The following is a 26,972-nucleotide window of genomic DNA, read 5'->3' on the forward strand; positions in this document are numbered from 1 at the left end:
TGCTGAACAAACAAAATTCCTATCTTCATTGGTTACAGAGTTACAGAGTATTTTCTGTAAAAGTTACTTACAGAAACTTTTGCACTTAACTTTTGTTAGCTACATTTTACAAGAAAATGTTGAAGACCACACATCTCCAGGACTTTTCCTTACAAAGTTATAGCACATTTCAGCATATTTTTTCGTTAAATTTAACAACGTATTAATTAAAAAGGAGCAAGTAGAATCATGATGTTAATACTTTTTATCGAAGTTTAGCTCGATTGCTCAGAACTGTTATAAGTTCCATCTGTCCTAATCCACCTTATCTTTATTTTATATCGAAAAAATCGATACATTATACATGATACAAAATAGGAGCTGCTCAAAAACACGTGGTCATAAAGAGGGGGACGGAGATGTTTGTCAAAAGACCACGAAAGACCACGCACGGGGGTGGGGTATTAACGAAATGACCACGTGGTCTTTTTTCCCTGACTTATAATTTATTGTTGCCACCAAGTCAAAACTGAGAAGTTTGCATTTTTTCTCCGAAGTATATTATGTAGTGAAAGTTAAATAATAAAAATATAAAAATTTAAGTAAAATTTTGGCATTTTTGCCAAATGAAAGACCACGTGGTTAGAGTCGCAAGGGAGGGGGGGAGGGCTTGACGGAAAAACCACGGCACGGGGTACGGGGGATATAAAATATGATCAAAATATGACCACGCGGTTTCGGAATGGCTCCATACATGATTTGTATAGTGTGATTTCCTACAATATGGAAAACTAACAAAACATTTCACATTATCATACACGCTGTTTCTATGGAGTTTACTACGAACGTGCGACAACTATCGGTTGAACGAAAGTACGTTCATTGGTTGAATTTATCGGGTAATTGCTTCGAAGGCAACAGCCAGAGAAGCACGTCCCATAAAAAATCACCTATATTTTTGCTTAGAAGAAAATCAGGGTAGTTGTTTGCGTAAAGAAGCATTGCGTAATTCAGTCTCAGAACACGAAATGAAGCTGCCAGGATTGGTCGAGCTCACGAACCAGACGCGGCATTCTTTTTCCGCAAGTCAGCATTACCGACAAAAGACTGCGTGTTTGAGGCAAAAAAAAAACTTTACTCTATGAAAGTCTCGTGGGAGTGCAAAAAAATATAGTATGTATGCGAAATAAGCAAGCGACTTTTTTGTATGACTCACTTCGAAGAGTTCTTTTCGCTGCTTCTGCATATCTGGAACTCTGTAGAATTCAAAGGGTTTTAGGATAGAATGTTTTTATGTTAGAGTTTTTGAATTGCAGGCATGGCAGACACTCAAACTTTTGTTGGGAATGTTATAGATGAAGCCGAAAGATTCCAGAACGAAAATACAATTTTAAAAATCTGATTCAACAGTTTTCCGAAAAATAAATGTATTTTCTCAATATGGTCGAATATGACCTGCTCTAACAATTCATAGCTCATAAACCGTGCATCATATTATCAACTTTAGTATATAAATGTGCTTTGAAAGGGTCTCATCTTATTGATAAATATAAAATAATTGAATCCTACTTGCAAAAGTGGAAAATCTCTCCCAATGCTTCTAAAACTCAAATGATAATTTTTCCGCATAAGCCTAGGGCTTCTTTCCTCAAGCCAAACAATAATCACGTTGTCAAGATGAATGGGGTTATTTTAAGTTGGTCTGACAAGGTTAAGTATTTGGGACTAATTTATGATAAAAAACTTATTTTCAAAGAGCACATTGAGAGTATACAAGCCAAGTGCATCAAATATACGAGATGTTTATATCCTCTCATCAACAGGAATTCTAAACTTTGTTTAAAAAACAAACTTTTGATTTACAAACAAATTTTTAGACCAGCAATGCTTTATGCTGTACCGATCTGGTCAAGTTGCTGTTCAACAAGGGAGAAAACGCTCCAAAGGATTCAGAATAAAATTCTGAAAATGATTTTGAAGCGTCCTCCTTAGTTTGGTACACTCGAATTACATAGACTTACTGGTGTTGAACCATTAGAAGCAATGTCAAATAAAATTATTAACATTTTTCGACAAAAATCGTTGCAATCCTCAATTGCTACGATAAGCTCTCTTTATAGCCAATAAGTTAGCAATTAAGTTAGTTGTAAGTTTACTTCCCCTTTTCTGACAAGTAGGTTTAAATCCCTACGAATGATAAGTCCTAACTGCGAAAGCAAACAAATCCTAACAATTAAAATTACAAATTTCTTACAGTGTTGAGAAGTCACCATTTGTGATTGGACACACATACTCATTATTTACTAATATTTATCATAAATACTTAAGCTACTAACAAATCCCCCCTTAAAAAAAAAATAAATAAATAATTGAATTGTACATTTTTACGGAGAACATAAGCTGTAAGAAAAGGAATTTAGGAAAGGGACAATAATTTGGGAATGTTTATTTGTTTCTTACTAACCACGGGACATTCATCTTAGAATAAAAACTACTAAAATTGACCATTCTGACTGAAATGTTACCAATAACAGGCTAGAAATATTATTTTTTTGTATTTCGACTGAGACGGAATTTTCGTCTCAGATATTTTTTCGATGCACTGTTTTATGAGTCATGAATTTATAAATTATTCAATATTCGAGCAAATCGGGAATATATTCATTCAAAGTTTTGCCTGGAGATTGGCGACTTTTTTAAATTATATTAACTAGTTATAAACAAACATAACTTACCGATTTAGCGGAAAATTTCTGGAACAATCAATCATTTTTGGAATATGATATTCACTTGTAAGCGAAAGAAAAGCATATAAGTTTGCTTAAATCATACACTATTCATATTTCTAGCTTGGTGAACGAAGTAGTGTATCTAGGTAATTAGTTAACTAGTAGATCGTGAAGATGCTAGAAAATAACTGAATTTTGAACTTTGTCCTTGGTTGTCTTTGTACATCCCCTGCTTAACTATCTCTCAGGTCTCTATTGCCTTCAGCTGCCAAAACCTTTATAAACATTTTAAAATTGATCCGCATAAATAATGCAACCCTCACAGGGTATCCTTACGAAGTAGGAAACATACTTTAATAACGTGGGTCGACACTTGACACCGCTATTCTACAGTCTTCTAATGATGACCATGGTGACCATGGTGGTGAGGCATAGCTGACACAGTGCTCGCAGTGGTCGTAGGTCCCCCGTTGGTCAAAGCGGATGGTGTCGGTTGGCCGTTACCAGCTTCCAGGTTTTTCAACTGTTGATTCCACATGTCGGCGTACACACCCTGTTTCTCTAGTAGCTCTTCATGACGACCTTGTTCGACAATAACACCATCGTTCAGCACGAGAATATTATCCGCATGGATAATTGTCGAAAGACGATGGGCTATGATAAGAGTAGTCCGACTAGCGCAAACCTTGGCAAGTGCCGATTGGATGTTTCGCTCCGTTTGAGTATCTAGTGCACTGGTCGCTTCATCAAGCAAAACAATAAACGGTGACTTCAGGATCGTTCGGGCAATCGCAACTCGTTGTTTCTCACCCCCGCTCAATCGAAGACCACGTTCTCCGACTTGAGTGTCGTACTTCTCAGGGAAAGTGAGAATCTTGTCGTGGATATCAGCGCTTTTCGCAGCTAGTAACACATCTTCTTCTGGAGCATTCACGCGACCGTACTGAATATTATATTTTATGGTATTATTGAACAGTACGGTGTCTTGGGGAACCACACCGATTGCCTTCCGAAGCGAAGCCTGTTTGACTGTTTTGATGTTTTGACCGTCAATCGAAATAGAACCATTTTCGACATCGTAGAAGCGGAAAAGCAAACGCATAATTGTGCTCTTGCCAGCACCGGATGGACCGACAATGGCCACGGTTTTACCAGCCGGAACGGAAAATGTGACATTGCGCAAAACGAATCGCTCTGATGAATACCCGAAGGTAACATCGGAGAAATCAATTGATCCTCCTCGGATTACGGCCAGCTCACCAGCTCCCGGTGCATCGATCACTTCCTGTTCTTCTCGCATTAGGTCAAACATGTTTTCCATATCGACAAAGTTCTTTTGAATTGCCCTAAAGTGATACCGTTATTAGAGGTTTTAGAAGCAAGAAGTTTTAAATGAAGATTAATTACCGGTAGAACGTTCCAAACCAATTCAGGGGCACATATAGCTGAATAATGTAACTAGCAAACAAAACGTAATCACCAACCGTGAGACCTTCCTCGTACACCACCAAATAAGCACACAGCAATGATCCAGCCAATAAACCAGCGCATACGATGACGTTCTGCATCGTGTTCAGTATGTTTAGCGTGATTGAAGAACGCCACTCCTCAGCCTGAAAATCATCAAATGTAGATTTGTGACACGAGTACCGTGACGGAGTGAAGTACATACTTGAAATTTCAAAATCGCCTCCCGGTAACAGTCCACCTCATACTGTTCGGCACCGTAGTACTTAACCGTTTCGAAGTTCAACAGCGAATCGACACTGCGGGCCTTCTGTTCGTTATCGGCCAGGTTCATGCGCCGCTGGAATTTGGTACGCCACTCCGTAACCATGATAGTGGCAACTGGAAGATAGGAAAGATGAAATCATAGTTATTATTTCGTCACGAACTCAAGTTTTGGTTTGTGTTGGACTAAGAAGGCAGAATAGAATTATACTCTGATGATCTAGCTCTTTCAAAATGTTACAAGAAATTAGCATGAATTGAAACAATACGTGAAAAATTATTTGTTCGCTATTCAAAAACTTTTAAGAAGAGTCCTTTTTTCTAGAAAAACAGCCTATAGTCTAACGGAGATTTCCAAATAGAAGGTTTGTATATGATGATAAGGATAATTTATTTTAAGTCGTGATTTATATTTTTAGTATTATCAGTAATGTCAAAGTTGCGTTAGAACATGAATAGGTACATTTGCACATTTGCGAATAAATTGATAGAACAAAAATTTCATGGAAAAGCAAATGAAGAATCGTTAAAGAAGTTGCTTTGACTAGCATTTGCTAACGCGGGACTATTTTGTATACTAACTGAGCAATAAAGCAGTCACTTTTCTACATTGTAATTAATTGATAATACCAATCTCGAAACAATTGAAAGTGCCACTAAGCACACCAGGTCTCAGAACGATACTCACCAACATACAACGTCATTGTCACGAACACGATCAATCCAAACCACCAGTTGAAGGCAAGAATGAAGAACACGACCGCAATCAGAATGTCCACAATAGTCGGCGCAATCGAAAACAGTATATAATTCAGCAGGTTGTTAATGCTATCGGTACCACGATCCATCACGCGCAACACTTCACCAGTTTTTCGATTAAGATGCCACCGCAGCGATAAACCGTGCAGGTGCCGGAACAGCTCAACCTCGATCTCCCGCGTTGTGTACTGCTGAATGCGTATCCACAAAAAGCTGCGCAAATTGTTCAGCAGTCCCATCGAGCCCGTTCCACCACCTTGCAGAAATTTGAAAGCAACGTACAGGAGAATCCAATCCCAACGAAAGCTTATAGGTCGATCCGACAGACTATCGACTATCTTTTTGTTGTAGATCGGTACATATAAGTTGATTACACGACCAGACAGCAGCAAACCAAAGCAAAATAGTACTCGAAACTGTAACAGGAAGTCTTTCTTGGGCCACAAAAAGGGCATCAGTGTTCGCATCTTGTTCCATGCTCCTCGGAACGTGGACTGGGTTTCCTGATCCTGTGGTGTCAGCGTCTGATATACGTCGTCTAACCAAGTCGACGTTATGGCCGGTGCTTTTAGTCCAATAACAAAGATGAACAGCGTAGCAGTGTAACGCATAACAAACAGGGTGAACTCTACCTTGTCTTTCACCGAAGTTAGATGAAACCAGGCTTTCTCGTAGTTCAAATTAACAAACAAGATATTCTGGGCAATAAACAACAAGGTCCAAAACAGCAACAGTACTAAACCATGCCCGCGAGTTGGTAGCGAGGGTAGCAAATAGTAGCGTTCCTTCACCAGTAATAATATCGAATATGGATACATGAACAGGGTTATGCACAAGGACAGAATCATAAATCCGTATACTTGGGCATCCTCAAACACAAACCCTTCCAGAATAAAGCGCACCAACGCTAGCAACGGTAGAAGCACCAGCAGAAACAGCTGAAAGTTATACATTTTTGATCGTCCAATCTGGGTGGGATTGATTTCCGTTCCATAGCGCCGATACATTATCAGCTGTATAGTACCGAACAGCAGCAGAAAGCCACCAATGGTGGCAGATGACACCGTGTCCAGAAAGCATTGCGAGATACCGTGGTTGAACCAAACTACCGACATCGACACGTTGGTCGGACAGTATTGGAGTGGCTGCATTGTGTTGTCGCCGGCTCTGCCAGACCAAGTCTGCAAAAATATGTAGAAACAGATACTGTTTAAGTGCATCAACACAGGCAGATAAGGCTTATACGTGATTAAGATGATAGCATGTTATCTTGTGTACGCGTAAAAGCCTATCACTGGGTGAGGTGAAGGTGAGATGGTAAAATTTTGGATTTTCCTGTCTCTCGCGCATATTTTTTTATTTGGATAATCATGTTCCAGGAACTGACGTTTATGCTCCAAATCACGAATGATTCATATTTTTACAAAAACAGGACAGTTTCCTGCATGATACACGTAGAAGAAAATAACAGAAATTGATTACATCACGTCAATTAAAACGATTAGGAGCCTCTATCTATCCGAACCTGGACATCCGACATGTTTAATTTAAACTACATATTCGATCCGAAACACAATGTTCTATAAATCGAACGCTGGCTTGTTGCTTGCTTACCGAATTAAACCACCGCAAGGACAAGGCGCTAGCAAACGTCACTTGTTCTAGCAGTAGACTAATTTCATAACTAATTGCGATCTTACCTGGCTCACAGTCAAAAATAGTACAATTTACCAGCACGCAATTTCACACGTTCAAAGTCTGCAGCGAACTGGTAGTGAATGACTTGTTAGCCGAGTACTTCAATTTACCACTGTAATGATGAGCACTCCATTGCTTGTATTTGCGAAAAGTTTGCACACGATTAGCTGGTATAAAGGACACTTGATACAAATTTCACTCTACAAACGGCTACGCATGAAGCGAGAATGAGTTTTGTTTTTACATTGAGTTGGATGCATCGTAATAATGCACTTTCTTTACTTTTTTTAGTAGCGGCTTCGGGAAGTGACAACTGACAACGAGAAAATAATGAACCGGTTATTGTTGCACAGTGTTCTAAGCCATATATTCCAGTGGGCAAAATGGAAAGATGATCACGTTAAAAAAATCAATCAAATTGAATAAATTTTGGTTTGTTTTAATGAAAAGTTTGGATTATTTACTGACCAACAGGCAGTTTGTTTCAATAAAAGCATCTCATTAATTCAATAAAATCGTTCACTCCAAATTAAAACCAATAAAGGCTTTTATTTTAAATTTAACAGGGACGTCCTAGGGGCTAGATTTATTTATTTTCATAATATTACACGATATTGGTTGATATATTTTGATATTCATCGTTTATCTGTCCATTAACATCTTCCAACGATAATGTAACGGCATATCGCCTGCACGCCGGATATCACCTGATATCGCCAGATTATATCGGATATCTACACTACAGTGAGTGAGTGTTCACTACAGAAAAGAGAAGAAAACAAAAACAGGTGAAAACTAAAACAAGACAACAAGGGCAATGGGATCAGCTAGTTGGCTCGCACCAACGCGAACTCTCATATGCAATTGTCAAAATGTGCGGGATGGAAAGAGCAAAAATATTTCCTTCCTTTTTTCTCGCATGCAACGCGAATTGCGAAATTTGTATCGTTCCGTCAAATGTCTGTTGGCCGTGTTGCCAACTGCTGGAAATGTGGTTATTATTGGTTTTTGAACATGACATCCGCGATAGCATGTAGCCGAGTTGATATCCGTTGAGAGCTCGATTGTATGGGATACGGATGGTGATATGGCCTCGATAGCACGAATCGCCTGATATCAGGTGTTATGCGATGTAGTGTGAACGGGGTATAATTGTTATTTAGAAACATCGCTTTAGAATAGTAATCTGGCGAATTTTCAATGAAACTGACAATAAATGGTCGTTCAAAACCATTAAAAAAAACAACGGCAATTAGACCATTTTCATATGTGTGGCTAGACCGAACCGGTTCTTGGTGTACACCTTGACAGCAGAGATGCCAGATGTTTTTGAAAAATATCAGCAACTGCTTGAAAAACCGGAAAAATAAGCTCGAACCTGAAGAAAATCTCTCCGTGATTCGAGAAAATTTCGCTCGCGTAGGTAAAAGTCTGCAAAAATCTTTACACATTTAAGAAAGTTTGCTCAAATATAAGGAGACTCTGACAAAAATCTGTAGAGACTAAGAAAAAACTGTAAATATCTGTTAACCAATAAAAATCTGCACTTGGCAGACAAATCTGCCTATCTGGTACCCCTGCACCTTGATGCATGGTACATAATTTGAGAGTCTAACCGACTAAAAGTAAACAAATATTTACAAAGAGAGTAAAAAACCAAACATTACCATTACTTTTTATTTGTACTTTAGAATTGAATCAGTATTCTGTGTATTAATCAATTTGATCTGCAGTATTTAGAAAAGCATAACTCTTTATAGAATGGACGAAGATGTTGAGTTTCGTGATATGGTTTTAAAAAAGCTCGAAGAGAATGGATCATTGCTGGACATAAAGGTATACAAAAAAAGAATTCTATGTAAACGCATTTACGAAATCCGACTCATATTTTTAGGCTAAGCTTCGTGCATACCTCTACAGTATTATTGAAAACGACGGCAAACAATCTACTGAAACCCTACACGATAGCGATATAGTCTACAACGGTGACAAAACAGATTTTGACGATGAGGAAGATAAACCAGAGGAGCAGCCAGAGCCGACCAATCGAAACCTCTCGCTGAGCCTGGTGTTCGATTTGCTAGACTGCATGAAATTGTCTTACACAAAGCAAGTATTACTAGCGGAAGCTGGAGCTAAAAACCTCTTTCCACGAGAGCGTTTGTTGAAGGTGATGACGGTAGATTGTGACACCACCACCTCGAACGAGTCGGTAGAAAGCGAGCCTGTTCTCTATCAACTGATTGAGCGCAGTAAACCTTCGTTTTCATCTAGCGAAAGCGATGGTGCTCAAACGAGTAGAGATTGTTCTACGGGAGAAAAGACGGCAACCTAATTCACCATGACCAATCGTGAAGACAATAACATTCCCAGAATTTAGATTTAATACTTACTTTAGTGTCTTAAATGTGTCGTATTTTATTCTAAGTGCTTTTACATGTTTTACGATGTATTTCTTTACATTTCGACCTAGTTTAAATATCTACCCTTTGTACTGCTCCCGTTGTATGCGCTGGGTGTATGTTCGTGAAACCAAATTCCATGAATCCATGTACCTGTCCATACACATTGCGATGCATTTCTGAAACGTAACAACTATTGAAATCAACCATTTGGCAATGTGTTGAGGAAAGTTACCTGCTCGGAGCTATCCAATTCAGTACCAGGTTTACCTATGCACTTTTTGAAGCATTTTTCTGTCATTTTCTGCATTGCAAGTTATTTTGGTAAATATTAAAAGGTTTTGTACAAATGGAGGAATGAATACATACGGTCAGCAGTTCCTGTGCATTGGCTAAAGCAATCTGTTGTTTAACCTGACTCATTAGCTCATCCTTCTGAACGGATGAAAGATTATCTAGAGACATCTCCATGTCGTTTTTTGGCTTTTTTGAAAACACTAGTGGTACTATATAAACTGTGCTGTGCTGAGCTCGACTTACAATACAGTGTATTTTTCGGGAAATCCAATTGAATATATCTCATGTAAATGCCTCCGGTAGATTGTGTAATATGACAATGCTTATGCGATAGCAAACGAACGAGCCATGCGAGAAACATAATTTTACTGTCAAAAGTACAGAGTTGCCAGATGTGCATTGACTGTACTACTACACTGTACGGGTGTTCTGGAATATAGCACAGTTTTAGTTATAATCGAACAAAGTATCCTTACTCAGTCATGCCAAAATGAATCTCCAAAAACAACAATGTTTACAATTTTATAGACAATATCAATAAAAAAGCTTGCTTTACTTCTGCAATGTAAAACTTAGGAGAAATATATGGACTAGAAACAAATCTTCAACAAATATTTAAGTCTGGCATGACTGCGAAATACTCGTCGAACAGTAATATGGGGTGAATTCGATCGAATCGCTGGATGTAGAATTGGCCAAAATCTGCAAAAGTATCGATACTCGAGGATCGATTTTTTTTCAAGTCGCATCGATACCAGGTCAATATCAAACGCGGAGTATCGATTTCAGATGTATCGGTCAGTCAGAGATGGCAGATGTTTTCGAAGAAAGTTTGCAACTGCTCGAAAAACTGAAAAAATCTGCTTGAAATTCGAAAAAAAATCTGGCCGTGATTTGAAAACAAATGCGTTTGCGTAGGCAAAGGCTGCCGAAATCTGCAAAGATTTTGAAAAAGTCTGCGCAAGTATAAAGAAACTCTGACAAAACCACAGAAATTATGGAAAAACTGCAAATATTTGCGAATCAAAAATCTGAGTTTTGCAGACAAATCTGCACATTTGGTATCCCTGCGGCCAATAGACCTAATGGGAATTATATGTCACATACAAATCAGTGCAATAGCATAAGCGCGTCTGCGGCCTGATTTGAAATTTCGGGCAGCACAAAAGCTCTGGCGTTTTATGGCCTTGCAGTGTTAAGGAGATGACTTATTGAAGAAAGAAGATACAGTTTAACAATGTTAAGAAATTTTCAAATAGGGAACAAGAAACATTCTGCAGTGCTTCAAAACGGTACAAGACATCGACCTAATTTAAGTAAGGCTTCCGTTTTATGTTTAGAGTTATCCGTTTTACAAACAAATCACAATTTCTGGTGAAAAAGTTGCATTTTTGTCTTTAAACTGATCACTCTCTTTTGAATAAGCGAAAAGATTTTAGAACGGTTTACTTAGTAATCTTTTCAACTCAATTTAGTCATATTTTACGCGTTTTCATAAAAATTTGAGACGAAACCCCCGCATAAAAAGACTGCTGTATAACTATTGGAATACTAAGCCATTCACCACAAAATACTTGTCAGGTGAGTGACGCGGCGATTCCGGTTTTGCTCTGCATAGACAGTATTGTCAATTGCGAAGCAATTTTTCTCGCAAGAGGCATGAAAATCATCTTAGAAGTGCGCGGGTATATGCAATCTGTTGGTGACTTTTACAGAAAGAGTTAAATTTCCGCGCAGCTTGTTTAAGACATTCAGGCAATTGGTCGTATCCGTAATTTCTCCGATTTTATAGTTTCCCTCCAGTATGGAAAAAATATCGGGGCGAAAGTATCGATCCAGCTTAATATCAGCGTCAGTTGCATCGATAAAAAATTCGATTCCAATATTCAGGCCCCGCGGTATCGATACGGTATCGGCCAATGCTAGCTGGATGTCATTTGACATGCTGTAAGAGAGCTGTTCGAAAATTATGAAACAATACACACTTATCAATCCGAATCAACTAAAGCCCGAATTCATCCTACAAAATTCATATAGTTTAACGATATTATATACGTTCGCCCGAAAAAAAATTAACGATGTATTTTGCGGTAAGAACAGTAAACGGACAATGTGTTTTTTTGTAACCATAGAAAACACGGTATTTTTACTGTAAGCTTGCAAACGATTGTTGTCAGTACCATGTTTTAACAACGTTTTTTGTTGTTAAATCTGCCACCGACCATAATTTTATCATGAAAAACATTCCCAGTGACTTCTAAATATATGGGAAAAATGCCTGAAAAAATGCTGTTAAGATACATAACGACCCCCTTTTTCATGGTAAAAATGGCAAAAATGAAGTTTTTTTTTGTTCTGGAGAATGATATTTGATGTAAAATTGATGTATTTACAATGAAAAATATAGTTAAATTATGATATAACAATGTACAATTACAGCAACTTTCAAGATTTTTTTAATGTTATTTTTTTTCGGGAGGAAAGTTTGATAAAATTCCGAAACGTAAAATATATAACAGGATTTTACAACTTGTTCGCCCCAATACAATATCGTAGACAGACGTCCAAGCTGAGTTCCAAACTTGTGTAAAGTTTTTTGTAGTAGCAATCCGTAACCAGATAGTGCTACCAGTACCGCCAGCCTCGTACACCAGCGAAAAAAAATGTATTGTAGCGATAAGGTCACCAGGCGGCGCTAGTGTACAATTGATTTATAACGCATTTTACTTTGAAAATTTACACGGAAATTTTGATCAATGTTGTTCTTGCTTGGACGTCTGTCTGTGACAATATCTTTGATTTTTAATGCATGACGGGATCGGTGTATAGAGGATTTCCCCGGATTATAGAGTTTATGCAATCTGCTTATATAATTTGTTCAATTCAAGAAAAGAGATTTCCGTAAACATGCATTTTTGTTCTTTATGCTTCACCTACTGTAGCGAAGTGTTGCACTACGTGAGGCAACCATGCAAAATTATGTGGGGTGAGGAGTATTGAAAATTACAGAATTCCGCGTTACATAATATACAAATGCAGAAATGGAGTTTTTGTAATGATCATATATTGCAAATAAACAAAATGGTGTTCTTCGGCCCTTTTCAATTCTTGGTAATTTTTCACGTTCCATTTCATTGTTCCATTTAATCTAAAAAGCCTGCGATGATCTAATTCTATTTCATCTAAAAAGTCTGCGAAAAAACGGATCGTGAAAGCAATGCGTGCGAACTAGTCGACAGAGCAAACCAAAGATGTCACATGGATGATCGAGATTTTGACTAACAATTTTGACTAACATTATCATTATTGCAAAAGTTTACATCAATAGACAACGTAATTCTAATTCCCTAACGAAAAAAAATGATCTCAATTTTCAATCGCGACTTCTTCGTCCTTTCCGGTAGTGCTGTGCTGGCACAAAATGTACTCAGTAATAATAGAAACAAACCTGGCTGCTTGGAAACTTATTTTCCATCAAGGAAAATTTTAATACAAAGCTTTATTTAACAATTTTTCAAGGAGTATCCAAAAACAGTACAAAATGGCAAAAATACGGGACGGGTAAAAATAATCGAAAAAACGGAACTATCCCGTTCAAAACGTCTGCCCGTCTGGTCAACCTACATAAACAGAGAACAGACGTTCATCTTCTTTTCAAAAGATGTGTAAAAACTTGCAACCGTCATTTACCACTAAGTGGTAATGCTCCCGCTATGTGGCGCTTTTGTCGCTTACAAACCAAGCACTGATATCGATAAAATATCGATACAGTAATATTTATGCAGAGCAACTGGGGTACCACGAGACAGATGTCTTTAGTGTATTAACGTATTTTGATTCAAATTTTTACACACGATTTTCAAATTTCTTTATATGAACATGAATGTCTGTTCTCTGTGCTACATATATGATAATGGGAAATGCGTAAAAATTTACCCATCAATGGGTTTCGACCACCTCCCTGACACCGTAATCCCATTACCTATAGTTTGACAGTACCCCCATCATGACGAACCCCTCGATGCCGAGCCTCAAACAACAATGGCCGCAAAGGGAAGATATCTGCGTGCTCTTCACTCCCGTTCAGTGTTGCCTAATCTATCGATGTCGCTGTTTATAGCAAAGTGAAGCACAGCAGTGTAACATGCCATTTCATTCCCTCGTATACAAAAATACAGGCTACGAACGTGTCAGGGAGGTGGTTTTCACGGTTTCTACCGAGCCTTTGGCATCCCTATACCGAGTAACAGTGAATGACAATGAACTCATGTCCTGGGCTCAAATTAATTTGTGTCCGCTGTCAGCAGTAAGATAAAGATGTATGAAAAGAAGCGGTGATATGTTATCTCGTTTACACATATGTTGAGATGTTAGCCCTTGAAACATGGCGTGATGCCAAAGGGGTGGTTTCGACTTACCGTATCAGCCCCTCCTTGTTTGCAGTTTGGCACTCCGCCACTGTCGAATGTTCGAATGTCAGTTGACAGCAGCAGTTAAGAAAAAATCGATTTTGTTTACTCCTCATTGCAAAAGCTATTTCAAAGTGTGTGCTGCATTTTGCGTTCTCCAAATCAAGTGTTGAAAGGCCAGATAGTAATAACTATGATGCTGGAATATAATCAAAGTTGATTGAATTGAACGCAATCATGAACCAATTCTCCAACGGTTCAGTTTTTACACCGTCGGCAAGCGGTCCGTCTGGCACGAAAAGCACTACCACCGCCCATCAGCTGCCATTGTCTGATCTTGAGAAATCGTCCGCCCGTAAGGCCCGCAAGGAGGCGGAAAAGCAGAAAAAACAAGCGAAAAAATACGAAGAACAGCTGAAAAAGATCCGCGGTCCAAAAAGTCAGAAAATCCAGATCATCGATGAGAGCTTCCTGGAGAAGTACAATAATGCTCAATCGTTACCACCGGGACCGAGTCTGAAAACAAAGAAACGTTCCAAGAAAACACCCAGCGATGTGGTACAAATAAATTTATCCGATTGTATTCGGGATCGATTGTCACTGGCGGAAAGGGGTGATTGCAAACTGGGGGGCGAAACCAAGACTGTTGTTAAACCAGTAGTTCCGATTGCAATCACTCAACCGATTATTTTGCACAAAGGAAAGCAGCGAGAGGTGCCGAAGGAGAAAAAATTATCGAGATTGAAAAAAGAAATTATAAACAATCGGAAAATCAAGCAGGAATCTCCTACCGTCGGTGGAAGCGATCAACAGCCGGCAAACGGTGAACCAGAAGACTTGAAAGCCGTTGGTAATGTGCATCAAACAGTAGCGGTCTCCAACGATCACCAACCTGGACAGAAGGGCAACCTAAAGTTTGGAGTTTCGCCGTTTCTCAAGGCCATAGAGAGATGCTGTTCTAATGAGGACATGGTTCCACCGAGTGTCGGGTCTGAAGACTATCATAATGGATTTCCAGCTCTTAATGATACAGTTAAAAGTGTGGAAAAAATTCAACATTCCAGAGCATTTAGAGGGTATTTCCTAAAAAATATCAAGGGATGAAGCGTAAGTAATTAATTTTGGTGTTCCGTTTCAGGTACTGTGATCATCTAATCACGGACGAATTGCGCAACCATACCGAAGTGCTGGTAACTAAACTGTTCCAGTTTCAGGCAAGCGCTTACAGCAAAAATCCAATCAAAGCTGTAAGCAATAAAAGATATTGCGTCGGCTTCAACGAAATACTCAAATATTTGGAAACGCATAAAGTTAAGCTGGTGCTGATAGCACCGGATTTAGAATTGAATGACAGTATTGATCAGTTAGTTGAACGAGTCAAATCGATCTGCCGCCAGGGTCGAGTTCCCTACATATTTGGTCCGAAGCGTAGGAAGCTCGGCTTTTATCTCATGAAAAAGGTTCCGGTAAGTTGTTTGGGTGTGCTCAGCTATAGCGGAGCGGATGAAACGGTTAAACGAATGCTCGAAATAGTTGATCAAGAGCGCGTAAATTACAGGAATCTTACTGTTGAGACTCAATAGTGCACCGCAAATAGGTCACCTGAAAAGTGACCGTTCTTCGAGGCCAAAAGTGGAATTCTAGTCAAACTTCCATTACATTCCTATGACCTCTTCCTGTTTCGAATCTGTCTATGTGTGCAATATCAAATATACTACCCCCTCCCTCCTCCCAATGCTACCCTTCCAAACTTATCAGAATGATGCCATATAACTGTGTCTGGTGGTGTGTCGCTAATTTCAATTGATATTAACATGATTGCCTAATCATGTGTTTCTACACCTGCGGTTATATGCAATTCAAGGGATTCCGAATGTATCTGTGTTTAGGTGTTGTGCCACTGATACGGAAGTAAGCCAGTAAAGCAAAGTTGTTCAGTAAAGTATCAGTAATAAAAGTATCTAGTCATGTACCAAATGATTGAATCGAGCGAGTGATATTTGGTTTTGGTGACCGCCCGACAAAATCGAAATGAACTGAAAAGAAAAATTAAAAAAGGGTTAACTTATATCAAAGTTATATCTTTTTCACTTTTCTTCGGATTTCCGTTTATCAAAAATATGGAAAAATAAAAATCAATGTTGGCGCGAACCGACCCTACGTTGTGTTATATTTTAATCGGCGGTAAACTCGCGCGTTTTCCTAATGTCGTTGAAGCAATTAAGGCTCAGTTGGAACGGCAGCAGATGGGAAGCGGGAAGGTTTTCGGGCGATGAAAACTGAAGACACGCGTACTAACAATTACTACGAAATATATTTAACTTATTAATTTGTTTTCACGGACACGACGGCTACCGGCAGCGAGCCGGCTAGCACTACGGCCATAGGCCGACTGGTACAGCGGCCAGCTAACGACTAAACGACTATAGTAAAGTAACTGACTCTGGCGCTGCTGCGAAGAGCGCTTTTATACGCTGCCGGGCAGTGGGCAGCATTGTCGAGGAGCAAACAAAGCCGCAAATAAGCGCGCGCAGATCAACGTCGCTTGGGCCTCAGCTGGTAACTCACGGACGACAGTCATGCCCAACTGAGGCGGGAGTTTTGGCGCGAACAATCAACATTGTAAAATTTTATTTACGAATTTCCTGTTTAATATTGAAAATAATAAGACCAAGGAGAACTGCATGCTTGAAATGTTCTAGAATTTTTTTCGTAGAATCTTGTTTTAATATTTTTACAAAGATATGGGCATGGTGTAGACCAACATCTTGAAAAACTTAGCAGCGCTTGTTAAAATGAACTCTTTTCGCAAATGTGATAGCTTCGCATAAGCGGGCCCTCATTTAAATTATAAATATTTACAATGGTTTCAAAATAAGAATTTAAAAGCCCCGCAAATGTCCTGGCATTCACAGTTGGCTGCGGAGTCTGAGTCTAATGACAAGAAAGTCACTGTATCGTATGCCGCCCTAAAGTCTATAAACAGATGATGTGTCTGCAAGTTGTGTTTTCGAAACTTGTCGAGGATCTGTCTGAAGGTGAACATCTGGTCCGTTGTAGATCGTCCCGCTCGAAAAGCGCATTTGTATGCTTCAACAAAGGCTTCTTGCAACGGACCCAGTCACTGGAATAGGATACGGGAAAGAATTTTGTGAGTAGAATTGAGAACGGTCATGCCTTGATAATTACTGCAGTCGAGTCTGTATTCCTTCTTGTAGATAGGGTATATGAGTCCTTCCAACCAGTCCGTAGGTAGTTGTTCCTCAGTCCATACCCTTAAGATAATCTGGTGAATTGCACTACACAGCCGCTCGCTCCAGACTTCGCAAGCCGTCCTTCCCAGCGGCTTTGTGGTTCTTCAGCACTCTGCAAGCATTCTTCACCTCGTCCAATGTTCGAGGGTCCACAGCTGGTCCGTCCTTCCCACTGTCTATCCTGTTTCCCTCGACGACACTCCTACGTTCCTCACCGTTCAACACCACTTCAAAATGTTGCTTCCAACGCCTGGACACCTGCAATTTATTAGTAATCAGGTTCCCCTCCCTGTCATTACACATGGTAGGTACTGGCACGGTCCGGTTACTGATTCAGGGCTAGTAGCGAGTCACTTTTTAGTGACTTTGTCACTATTTTGAGCCTAGTCACTAAAAAGTCACTATTTACGCTAAAAAGTCACTAAAGTCACTATTTTACTACAAAATGGTCACTAAAGTCACTTTTTTAGCTTTAAATGAATAAATTAACTATTGTTGTATTGCAACATACTTTAGAAAGCTTGCTTCTCATTTACAGAATATGTGGACAGTTCGGTTTGTAAGGCATTTTTTGTTAGCTTTTCCATCATAGAAGTGTCATGCCAGGCAATGTTTTCAAATTTCTCATTGAAGTGAACAGTGCAGAATGATTACGAACGAATTGTCTGTCTAAGGAATGTAAAGGTTCATTCTACAAGCTACTCGCGTCTCTAATTAGTGTTGTGCGTGAAATTACGTTTGTAGTTTGATTTGCTTGTCTCAAATCAACTGTTTCTCCTGGTTGAAGTAGATTCAAAAATTTCGAGCTTATATTGTGCATAGTGGTGTTCAGGTCTCAATTCGTAGGGTTTTGCTTTCAATCATTCGAACCTACCGGTGTTTACCAGATTCTACGCATATTTGTCCCATGCTCCAGATCAAGCAAACGAGTGTTCAGTGGGACGAATTTGATTAGAAAATGTCAAGTGGGTTAAATAAGCGTGGAAAATCATTGATGGGACAAACAGGCTTAGTATTGTTTTTGCAGATTTTCGGAACGAACAATGCTATTTTTAATATAATTTGAAAAACCCCTCCCTTAGTTAGCTTAACCAACTCCAAACGGTTGTCGAAGCTGTCACAGGTTGCACGGATTCCCAGATTTCATCTCAGATTTTCTTGACAACCGCTTTACAAGTTGGAGATTTTATAAAAAAAATTTGAGTTGAGATCAGGTGAACTTAACGGCAATTTATTTCTATTCAAAAAGTCCCTCAAATTGTCCCTATACCAACCTTGAGTCAAGTTCGCAGTATGCGCTGATGCACCGTCTTGCTGGAACATATAGTAATTAGCTCTGAAGAGTTTTCGAAGACACGGGGTAACGTTTTTTTCCAAAACTACCGTTTTATAATAAACAGCATTAAATTCGACGTCTTTGTAAAGGAAAATCAGAGGAAGTTTACTCGCTTGCAAATTGCTCCCGAGAGTACAGCTTTAGTGTACTCTGCAATCGAGGAACACTCCTTTAGAACTGTGAAATGTTGTCTCTTGCTGCTGCCCATATTCGATTGTTTTGTGTAACCAGTCACACTCCAGGACAAATAGTTTCTTATCAGAAACAATGAACTAGCGAACAGCGAGTTGTGAAAGTATCATTCTCACTCTATCGAGCCTCTTTTTCTAAAAGAATCGGCTAAAATGTTGTGGTCCGATTCAATAGATATACTCAGATGGGTGGGAATTACAAACTGAACGTTATCATTTCGCCGGACACGCTTCCTCATAACAGTCACAATTTTACGACTTGCGGCATCCTTGCAGATCGTGGCCGACAGAATTTTCAAGGATCCCCCAAAGAGAATGTCTCCTTGTATTTTTCGATGGCTTAATAAACGAAATCTCGCCTAGCTTCAAACGATTTGAGATGTTTGAATATTGTGGAAGGGCAGTCACTGACCAAAAATCGTTTTACTACGACTTTCCGGACTTGTTACATCGCACATCAAGAACTTACTACAACTGACAGACCACCAACACACCAATGCGTGTTCGAGAGTGTATACATTCTTTACGTACTTTCATTACCACTTATAACTCGAAAACTTGTATTCGAATATATTGAACAAGGTGTTATTACAACCATTTCATTGTGAAATTATGTTACAGATTTTAGTTCGACTTTTTTTCTACGAGAACAAATCATTGCACATCCTATGTTCTAGAGACATAAATTTCAGATAAAATTTAATTTATTTATTGGTCAACAATAAATTTTAAAACCCTCTTTGGTTTATTTTTTGGTCACAATTTGGTCACTATTTAGTTTCTATTTGGTCACTATTTTAATGAAAAAAGGCACTAAAGTCACTATTATTTTACTCCAAGTTCGCTACTAACCCTGCTGATTCCATTAATCGTTCTATAGAAGCTCCTCGTGTCGTGCCTGGCGAAGCAATTTTCCGCCTCCGCGTGGAAGCGGTCGTAGTGCTCGCGTTTCTTATGGCGGTGAAGCCTCCTTTCGGCAGCTATTGTCTCCCGGTATTTCTCCCGCATCTGACGCGTCACACGGTTAGCTGCTACTAATGTGTTGGTGTAGGCCCGTTTCTTCTCTTCCGTCACCGTTACCGCGTGGTTCCCGTAGCCATGCTTATCACTTCTCGCGCTGTTTCGTCGACTGCATCATGGATGTGCTTCCACTGCTCGTTCAGGTCCACTACAGCTGGTTCATCAATCCGTCTATCAACTTTTCGAGTATACTCTGCAGCAAATCCTTCCCCTGATAAACTCAGGATGCCCAAACGTATCTCTCGCCGATCTAAATACGTTGGACAGCCGGGCGCGAATCTTGCCTACCACGAGATAGTGATCTGAGTCGACGTTTGACCCTCGAAAGGACCGCACATCTATGATGTCTGAAAAGCACCGGCCGTCGATCAGCATGTGATCGATCTGGAAGTAGGTCTCTCCACTGGGGTGTCTCCAGGTGTGCTTCCGAATATTCAGATGTGCAAAATGGGTACTACACTAACCTCAAGCCGTTGTCGTTGGTGGTAGAGTGAAGGCTTTCTCCACCTATAACGGGACGAAAGAGCTCCCTCCTCTCGTCCGACTTGTGCATTCTTATCTCCGATGACGATCTTTTTGTCGTTTTGTGGGCACTCTCCATACGTTCTCTAAAGGAGCTCATAAAACTTCGCTTTTACGTCGTCGGTTTTATCGTTTGTCGGCGCGTGCATGTTGATAAGGCTGTAATTAAAGAATCTACACTTGATCCTCAATACGCATAGACGGTCACTGATAGGCCTTCACCTAATGACACACTTCATTTGATTTCCTAGTACCACAAAACCGACACCTCGTTCCGCTCTGTCGCCGCCACTGTAGTAGATGTGGTATTAGAAAGAAGTGCCCGCGGTCGGATCAACCGCCCGGAATTCACGTCCTCTGTTTTTTGGCCGATGCACCTCTTGTATGGCTGCTACCTCAACTTTTTACTTCCGTAGCTCTCTGGCCAAGATGCCCGCGCGTTCGAGCAGAGTCCCAACATTTCAAGTGCCAAGTTTCCAATCGTTGTCCTTTTTCGTTTGCCTTAGTCTTCACCGATTGTTCCGATTCGCATCATTCTCTGGATTGTTCGTAGTATGTTTATTTTGGAATTCTGCCTTACTAGGGCTGCGATGCCTTGTCTCGCGACGGGGCTGCCCTCTTGGGTATAGCTGGCGAGATACTGCCTTTCATAGCTCAGTCGTCCACTCCGGATCAGTCGCTGTTTGAGCCGCCCCTGACTTGGGCAACAGACGCTAAGGCGAGCTGATTTTTAAGAACAACTCGCCCTTCTCTGTCAGCATGCCACCAAATTCCTACCGTTTTTCCTTCGGTTGCTTGTATCCCAGTCAGCACCACGTGGAGGTAGGGATACAGGCTCTGGAACACACTAGGGTCTAGTTTATGCCAACCAAATCGGATTGTGCTGCTGCTGGTACGCATTGTCCAGCCGTTTACCAACCAATTAAAAGAATAAAAAATGAAAATATTAGTTCATCTAGTTTTTCGAATATGAAATTTTTCGCAATAAGACATTTTCATTTGTTAATCATCAGACAGGAGTTTTTGGCGATACTTCCAAACATAGGTTTTTATAGTTTCAGAACTAAATTAACAAGTCTTGTAACTTGTTAATAACTGTAACTTGTTAAATCAGAAAGTTTGACACTTTAATAAAGAGAATATATATTTCCTCAATCAGATCCACCTTCTTCTCGGAAACGCAAATTCTGGTTAGCTTTTACCAAGCAGTATATAGTGGTGCTTATTACGGGAGTCACTTCACGGTGAAATATATGTCACTCTCACGCTCACTTCACTTTTTTAGACCTATTCTTTTTCAGACCTATTCCACCTCAAGTGAATTGCCAAAAATCACCTCCGTAGAGTGAGATCGACAGTGAAATGAGATTGTTTCCCAGCTCAAAAATTCCAGATTGATCTTTCGCACACTTTTATTATAGAAACACGCTTAATGTGACTTAGGAGAAATGAGCTCGTGAATGTTTGATTTTTTTAGGCCAATTATTATACCACGATCTTACCTAGTCCCAGAAAGTCGTTTTTTCCGTTTTTTTAGATAACACCAGATCTTGACGTGTTCTGCGTTTCTATGACATTCGGCATCAAAACAATGTTTTTTTTAGTATCGAAAATTTCCCGAACTAGTTTGCATTTTTTTAACGGGCAAAAAAATGAAAATTTGACCGCTTCAAGGCACGGATCAAATTCTGATTCGTTTGGTTACTGAAGAATAAATCCAATATTTACCATTAGATCACAAATCAATCAACTTAAAAAATTCGGGCATCTTCGTGGAATCATTTCACCGTTCAAAATGGTCGTGAAATAATTCCACGCGAAACGTCGCTTTTCTCCGTTCTCACTTCACTGATATGACACTCATAATAACCCAGATTCCGCGGCAGATGTCACACTGCATCGTTTTTCTCACTTACGTGAGTCCCGTAATAGGACTTTGTTCACTTCACTCTGATTTCACCGTGAAGTGACTCCCGTAATAAGCACCAGTGTTGCTTTACAGACATAAGCTATCGAATATCAGACCCTTTCACAGATAAATTAGCGCGTAAAATGTCTGAGGGGACCGCAACTGAGTCAAAACTTAATCCTAATTTCCTTATGTTATGTTGTAGAATGTATCATATATGTAGAATCGTAGTCGACTAAAAGTCTGTGTCCAATAAAAAAGAAAGGTCAAGTTTCGAAATCGAAATGTTAGTACCTAAGCTTTCCCAACAAACAAATTGGTTCATATAACTCGCGCTCAACACTGTTAAGTGAGCCTTTATTTGGTAAAAAATGACCATGTAAGATGCATGAAATGCGCCTTTGTGTACAAATCTGGAGGCCATATACGTGAATTGTAAAAAAAAAATAGTTACGATTTTGTATAACTTCGCATGCTCTCTTGAATGGCCTCATTTGAAACTTTGTATTGCATTGTATACGACTTAGAGGAATGACGCATTTTACAATTTTATATGACACGTTAAATGGCTTTGTATGTAACCTAATATTGCGTTTTATAGGATCTAAATTTTATACGATATAAACAAATTGAATGTTGCATCTTATGTAATTTCAAACTTGACATGCACATTTGAGCGACTAAGAATTAACATCCTTATACGACTTCTGGTTTGCTGGGTTGCTTTTTGTTAGTTCAATGTAACTATATTTTCATTATATATTATCATTGAGAGACCTGTTTTGCTGGTTCACCCTTAAGCCTTTTCAATCAAATAAACTAGATAATGAAATTCCCTGATTTTCCACTAAATATAACATTAATTTCCCCGATATTTTTCAGCGTTCAGCACAAAAAAATGCAACGTAGATGAACGCAACTCTGAAATCCCAGTGAAGGAATTGTTCGATCGGATATGAAACCAAACAACAAAGGTATTTTTTAATGGAGTTACATGATCTGTACAGTGCAAGTGTACACTATATTTTGACACTAGGGTGTTTTAGCGCAAATGTCACTCTTACTTTTTTCTCATTACTCAACTATTTACAAAAATTTGGTAAAATGTGCCCAGGAAGCTATACTTTACCATAGAGAAAAATAAATAGAGCGATTTTTTGAAAAATTAAAAGCTACCTATATAACCCCCTGTGTCTGTTGGAAAGGTATATCCAAACAGAGTTTTTATGATTTTTTGTGGGTTTATAATTTGCTCTAGTTGTGATTTGGTTGCACCCTATACATTCATTGATGAAAGTGTAGTGAAAGAGGTCTAGCTACAAAACAATCGTTATTCGTATTTACACAAAAAAAAATTTCTATCAAAAAAGAAGTGGCTTCGCACCATCAAACTTTTGCATGTATAAACCAGTGTTAGAACATAATTTTTATTTTGTGATCATTTTTTTCGCGAAAACTTATGTTATTTTTAAATGACCCGCTTTTTAGCAAACGATTAGACCATTGTATTCTTCAAATAACCCTAAAAGATTATGTTTATCCGATCTGTACCGCATACCTGGGTTGGTGGGTCACATCGAAAAACTCGTTAGGTTAATGGGCCAGAATTAATTATTAATGTTTCACCTGTCGCACTTGCAACAATGCCCAATCAAATGGTTTAGTACAAATTATCCACTGCACATCGGCAATTATCCAGTTGCATATCGTTCGTCACCAGCAGCATCGCCTAGGATGGCAGGAATTACCCGTACAAGTCTGTGGGACTCTATTAAAGTGCTCTTCTATGTATCCTCTATTCTGGGGCTTATTCCGTACTCACTGCGTGAGTACTTTTCGAATCATGTATTAAGAATTTCTATTATTGGCAATCTGTGGGTAATATTTAACATGTGTCTGTACTCGGTGGCCTACCATCTGGCTACGGATGATTATATCGGCGTGGGAGGAGGTGGACAAGGTAATCTTTTTGAATTGACGTTCAATTTTTTAAGGTATTTGGGAAATATCAATAATCTGAATGGTGGGTTCGATTCCGGGTTCAAAGTTTGATGCTGCCGTGTGAATATAAAGGTTCCTCTGATTTTCCCCAGGCACTCTGACCAATGCAATTGGCATCTTCATCATCTACATGGAACCGTTAATGATGTGCATCGATTTGATAGCGTCGATGATCAACCAAAAAATGCTCATTGAGTGTATGGATCGATTGGACAAGGTAGACCAGAAACTGGCTGGCGAGAATATCTCCATCGATAACCGACGGATTCAGCGGTACATAATGATACTCCTGGTAGCAGTTTTGATTTTCGAGCTTCTGTTGACTACCTACAATTTCGTAGTGTTTGTTGATGTCATTACTCTATGGTCATTGCTATGGTTTGTGACCGCTTTTCCTACCGGGATTAACTCGGCGAGTCGGATTTGGTTCGTGATTTTGGTTTTGGCCGTACGTCATCGTTTCCGCGCTATGAACAAACACATGGACGAATTGGCAGGATTATTGGAAGAGCACAACGAACGTTGGGAGGACGAGCTGGAAATTGAGAAACACAATATTCCGATGAACTATCTAGAGAAGGAAATTTTTACAATACGAAGCCACAGAGGGATAGGATTGCAGTCGAGGAAGTTGGGAGCTCCGGTTGGTACAAACATAATCAACGTTAGACCAATCGAGAAGCGGCTGGAGGACGAAAAGGCAATTGCTTTGAAGCAGTCGATGTTTGATTTTCTAACATTTGACAAGTATATGCGAATTGACGAGAAGCTGGACAAAAAAATGATCTTAATTTGTCGCACCCATGACGAGCTTTGTGAGATTGGAAAATCTGTCAATCACATGTTCAGCTTTCAGATGTTGGTCTCGATGGCTCACGGTTTCATGGCGATAACCGCTCAGTTTTATTTCCTCTACTGCGCTCTATCCGGTCAGGACGTTCCGATATTGTTTCGATCGGCGCAGGTGCCGCAAATTGCAGTGCTGTTAATTTTCTCTATTGCCGCTAAATGTGTAATTTGTATTTACGTCTGCTGGAAAACCAAAACCGAATCGCAACGTACCGGTATCTACATGCACCATCTGGCGAACATGGTTGATGAAACGCATTTCTATCAGATTGTGAACCATCTTTCACTAAAGCTGCTGAACCACCAGTTCACTTTCAGCGCGTGCGGGTTTTTCGACCTGGACATGACTACCCTATATGCGGTATGTAGTTGCTTCGTTTCTGAACGTAATTTAGGATTAAAATTTTGTTTTTCTTAACTTAATAGATCACGGGCGCTATAACCAGCTATTTGATAATATTGATCCAATTTAATTTGGCGGCCCTGCAGAAATCCGGTAATTCAACCAGTACTGCAACTGTTGCCAGCACCGTAGCTACATTACTGAACAGTACGGAAATTACCGCTTTGAGCACCTATGTTACTAAGCCTTAGACGGCGAACTCGTGGAACAGAGCACCGTCGTTGCAAGCATATACCCAATTTTACGATCTTGTGTGCTTTATCAATGTTTTCGAATCAATGTTCAATCAATGTTGATGTTGATAATAACAAACATTCAAAAGTGAAGTTAAATTAACAAATCTACCGATAGTGATAATCACAGTGATGCCAAAGATTTAGAAGTATGACGGATGACTCGTTCAGCGGAAAATAATCAGGTAGCAGAAGAAAAGAAAATCAAATATTTCCATCCAATGCAGTAAAAGGTAAGTTGTTTTCTTTGTTTTTTTTTTTATTAAGTTTACTGCCTGTGACCGCATAATTGTAACATTTGCAAAATTGGTTGTTCGAGCAAACGACACTTTTATATTTTGGCTTTAACTGCATTGTTCTTAATATATGTAGTAAATGGATGGTCAAACTAAACTCAATATTGTTACGTAAGCACTGCTTTATGCTATGTATACATTAAACATCCGTTTTGAAGTTAAATTTGATCATATTTTTGCAACGATACATTTATGCCGTTACTTTCAAGATGGATTTGGAATATATTCGCATATCAGTCACACTGCCTTCTTTGATTGAAAATCTGCGTTTTTTGCATCGCAAATCCCACGTATTGTGATTTGTGCTGCAACCGAACTGTCAAGATGTCTCTTGCTCTCCTGTTAATAAAAACGGCTTATGAAAGTGATGAAAATTCCGAAGAATATTCAGATATCGACCAGAATAACTTCCGAGTTCCAGTGGATGCTGATGTGGATTCTGATGGCAGCTTTTTTGAGTCTCCCGCTAATCCTGTTACCAGAAAACGCAAGCGATCAAAGAAAGAGCAACAACGTTTATTGAAGGCGAAGAAACGACGAATAATCCATGGTGTTAAGTTTGAGAGATGTGGATGCCGCATAGGCTGCTCAGAAGAGTTTACAAAAGATGAACGGATGCAGGAAAACCTGAAGTATTGGAATGACACCTCTGGGCAAGCAGCATTCGTACGCGAAAGAGTGCATCGTGTGGCAATCAAACGGCTTCAAAGGAACCGCCATACCAATGGAAGGTTCAAAATGTTCCGGTATGAATTCAACATTATGATGAACAATGGCGAGTTCAAAAATGTTTGTCGAAAGTTTTTTTTGAACACAATCGGATTCAAGGACACGTGCGGGTATGTTTCTCCGCAGAATGTGATTTTTCTGTTCTTAATCCGTTTTCTTTGTATACCTATATAGAAACGTTCTATATCGCTGCCTTACCAACGAGGTAGATGGAATGCCCAGAGA

At 39.4% G+C, this 26,972-nt stretch overlaps 6 protein-coding genes across 6 annotated transcripts in view; 3 read left to right on the forward strand and 3 right to left on the reverse strand.

Annotated features, from left to right (window-relative positions):
* LOC129730115 (putative fatty acyl-CoA reductase CG5065) overlaps positions 1 to 2,788 on the reverse strand; it is a 106,468-nt gene extending 103,680 nt beyond the window's left edge. Inside the window, exon 1 of the mRNA XM_055689177.1 lies at positions 2,715 to 2,788. The gene's annotated coding sequence lies outside the window, so the exon portion shown is untranslated. The remainder of the gene's footprint in view (positions 1 to 2,714) is intronic.
* A 3-nt stretch (positions 2,789 to 2,791) lies between these two features.
* LOC129730114 (ATP-binding cassette sub-family B member 6) lies at positions 2,792 to 7,214 on the reverse strand. Its single transcript, XM_055689175.1, has 5 exons — positions 6,899 to 7,214; positions 5,128 to 6,379; positions 4,381 to 4,556; positions 4,116 to 4,321; positions 2,792 to 4,054 (listed from the first exon to the last, which is right to left on the reverse strand). Exons 2-5 carry the CDS (start codon positions 6,347 to 6,349, stop codon positions 3,106 to 3,108), a joined length of 2,553 nt encoding a protein of 850 aa, XP_055545150.1. The 5' UTR covers positions 6,350 to 6,379; positions 6,899 to 7,214; the 3' UTR covers positions 2,792 to 3,105.
* A 1,264-nt stretch (positions 7,215 to 8,478) lies between these two features.
* On the forward strand, positions 8,479 to 9,341 carry LOC129731681 (uncharacterized). Its single transcript, XM_055691857.1, has 2 exons — positions 8,479 to 8,732; positions 8,791 to 9,341. Exons 1-2 carry the CDS (start codon positions 8,658 to 8,660, stop codon positions 9,229 to 9,231), a joined length of 516 nt encoding a protein of 171 aa, XP_055547832.1. The 5' UTR covers positions 8,479 to 8,657; the 3' UTR covers positions 9,232 to 9,341.
* Positions 9,290 to 9,973, reverse strand: LOC129731682 (mitochondrial import inner membrane translocase subunit Tim13-like). Its single transcript, XM_055691858.1, has 3 exons — positions 9,668 to 9,973; positions 9,534 to 9,602; positions 9,290 to 9,477 (listed from the first exon to the last, which is right to left on the reverse strand). The coding sequence occupies exons 1-3, from the start codon at positions 9,767 to 9,769 to the stop codon at positions 9,379 to 9,381; spliced, it is 270 nt and encodes an 89-aa protein (XP_055547833.1). The 5' UTR covers positions 9,770 to 9,973; the 3' UTR covers positions 9,290 to 9,378.
* Positions 9,974 to 14,083: 4,110 nt separating this feature from the next.
* On the forward strand, positions 14,084 to 15,981 carry LOC129731680 (selenocysteine insertion sequence-binding protein 2). Its single transcript, XM_055691856.1, has 2 exons — positions 14,084 to 15,080; positions 15,143 to 15,981. Exons 1-2 carry the CDS (start codon positions 14,242 to 14,244, stop codon positions 15,585 to 15,587), a joined length of 1,284 nt encoding a protein of 427 aa, XP_055547831.1. The 5' UTR covers positions 14,084 to 14,241; the 3' UTR covers positions 15,588 to 15,981.
* A 7,965-nt stretch (positions 15,982 to 23,946) lies between these two features.
* Positions 23,947 to 25,716, forward strand: LOC129730841 (gustatory receptor for bitter taste 66a). The gene is made up of 3 exons (XM_055690428.1): positions 23,947 to 24,196; positions 24,330 to 25,447; positions 25,513 to 25,716. Exons 1-3 carry the CDS (start codon positions 23,971 to 23,973, stop codon positions 25,678 to 25,680), a joined length of 1,512 nt encoding a protein of 503 aa, XP_055546403.1. The 5' UTR covers positions 23,947 to 23,970; the 3' UTR covers positions 25,681 to 25,716.
* The last annotated feature ends 1,256 nt before the right edge of the window (positions 25,717 to 26,972 follow it).

This window comes from Wyeomyia smithii, chromosome 3, assembly GCF_029784165.1.
Source record: "Wyeomyia smithii strain HCP4-BCI-WySm-NY-G18 chromosome 3, ASM2978416v1, whole genome shotgun sequence".
NCBI lineage: Eukaryota > Metazoa > Arthropoda > Insecta > Diptera > Culicidae > Wyeomyia > Wyeomyia smithii.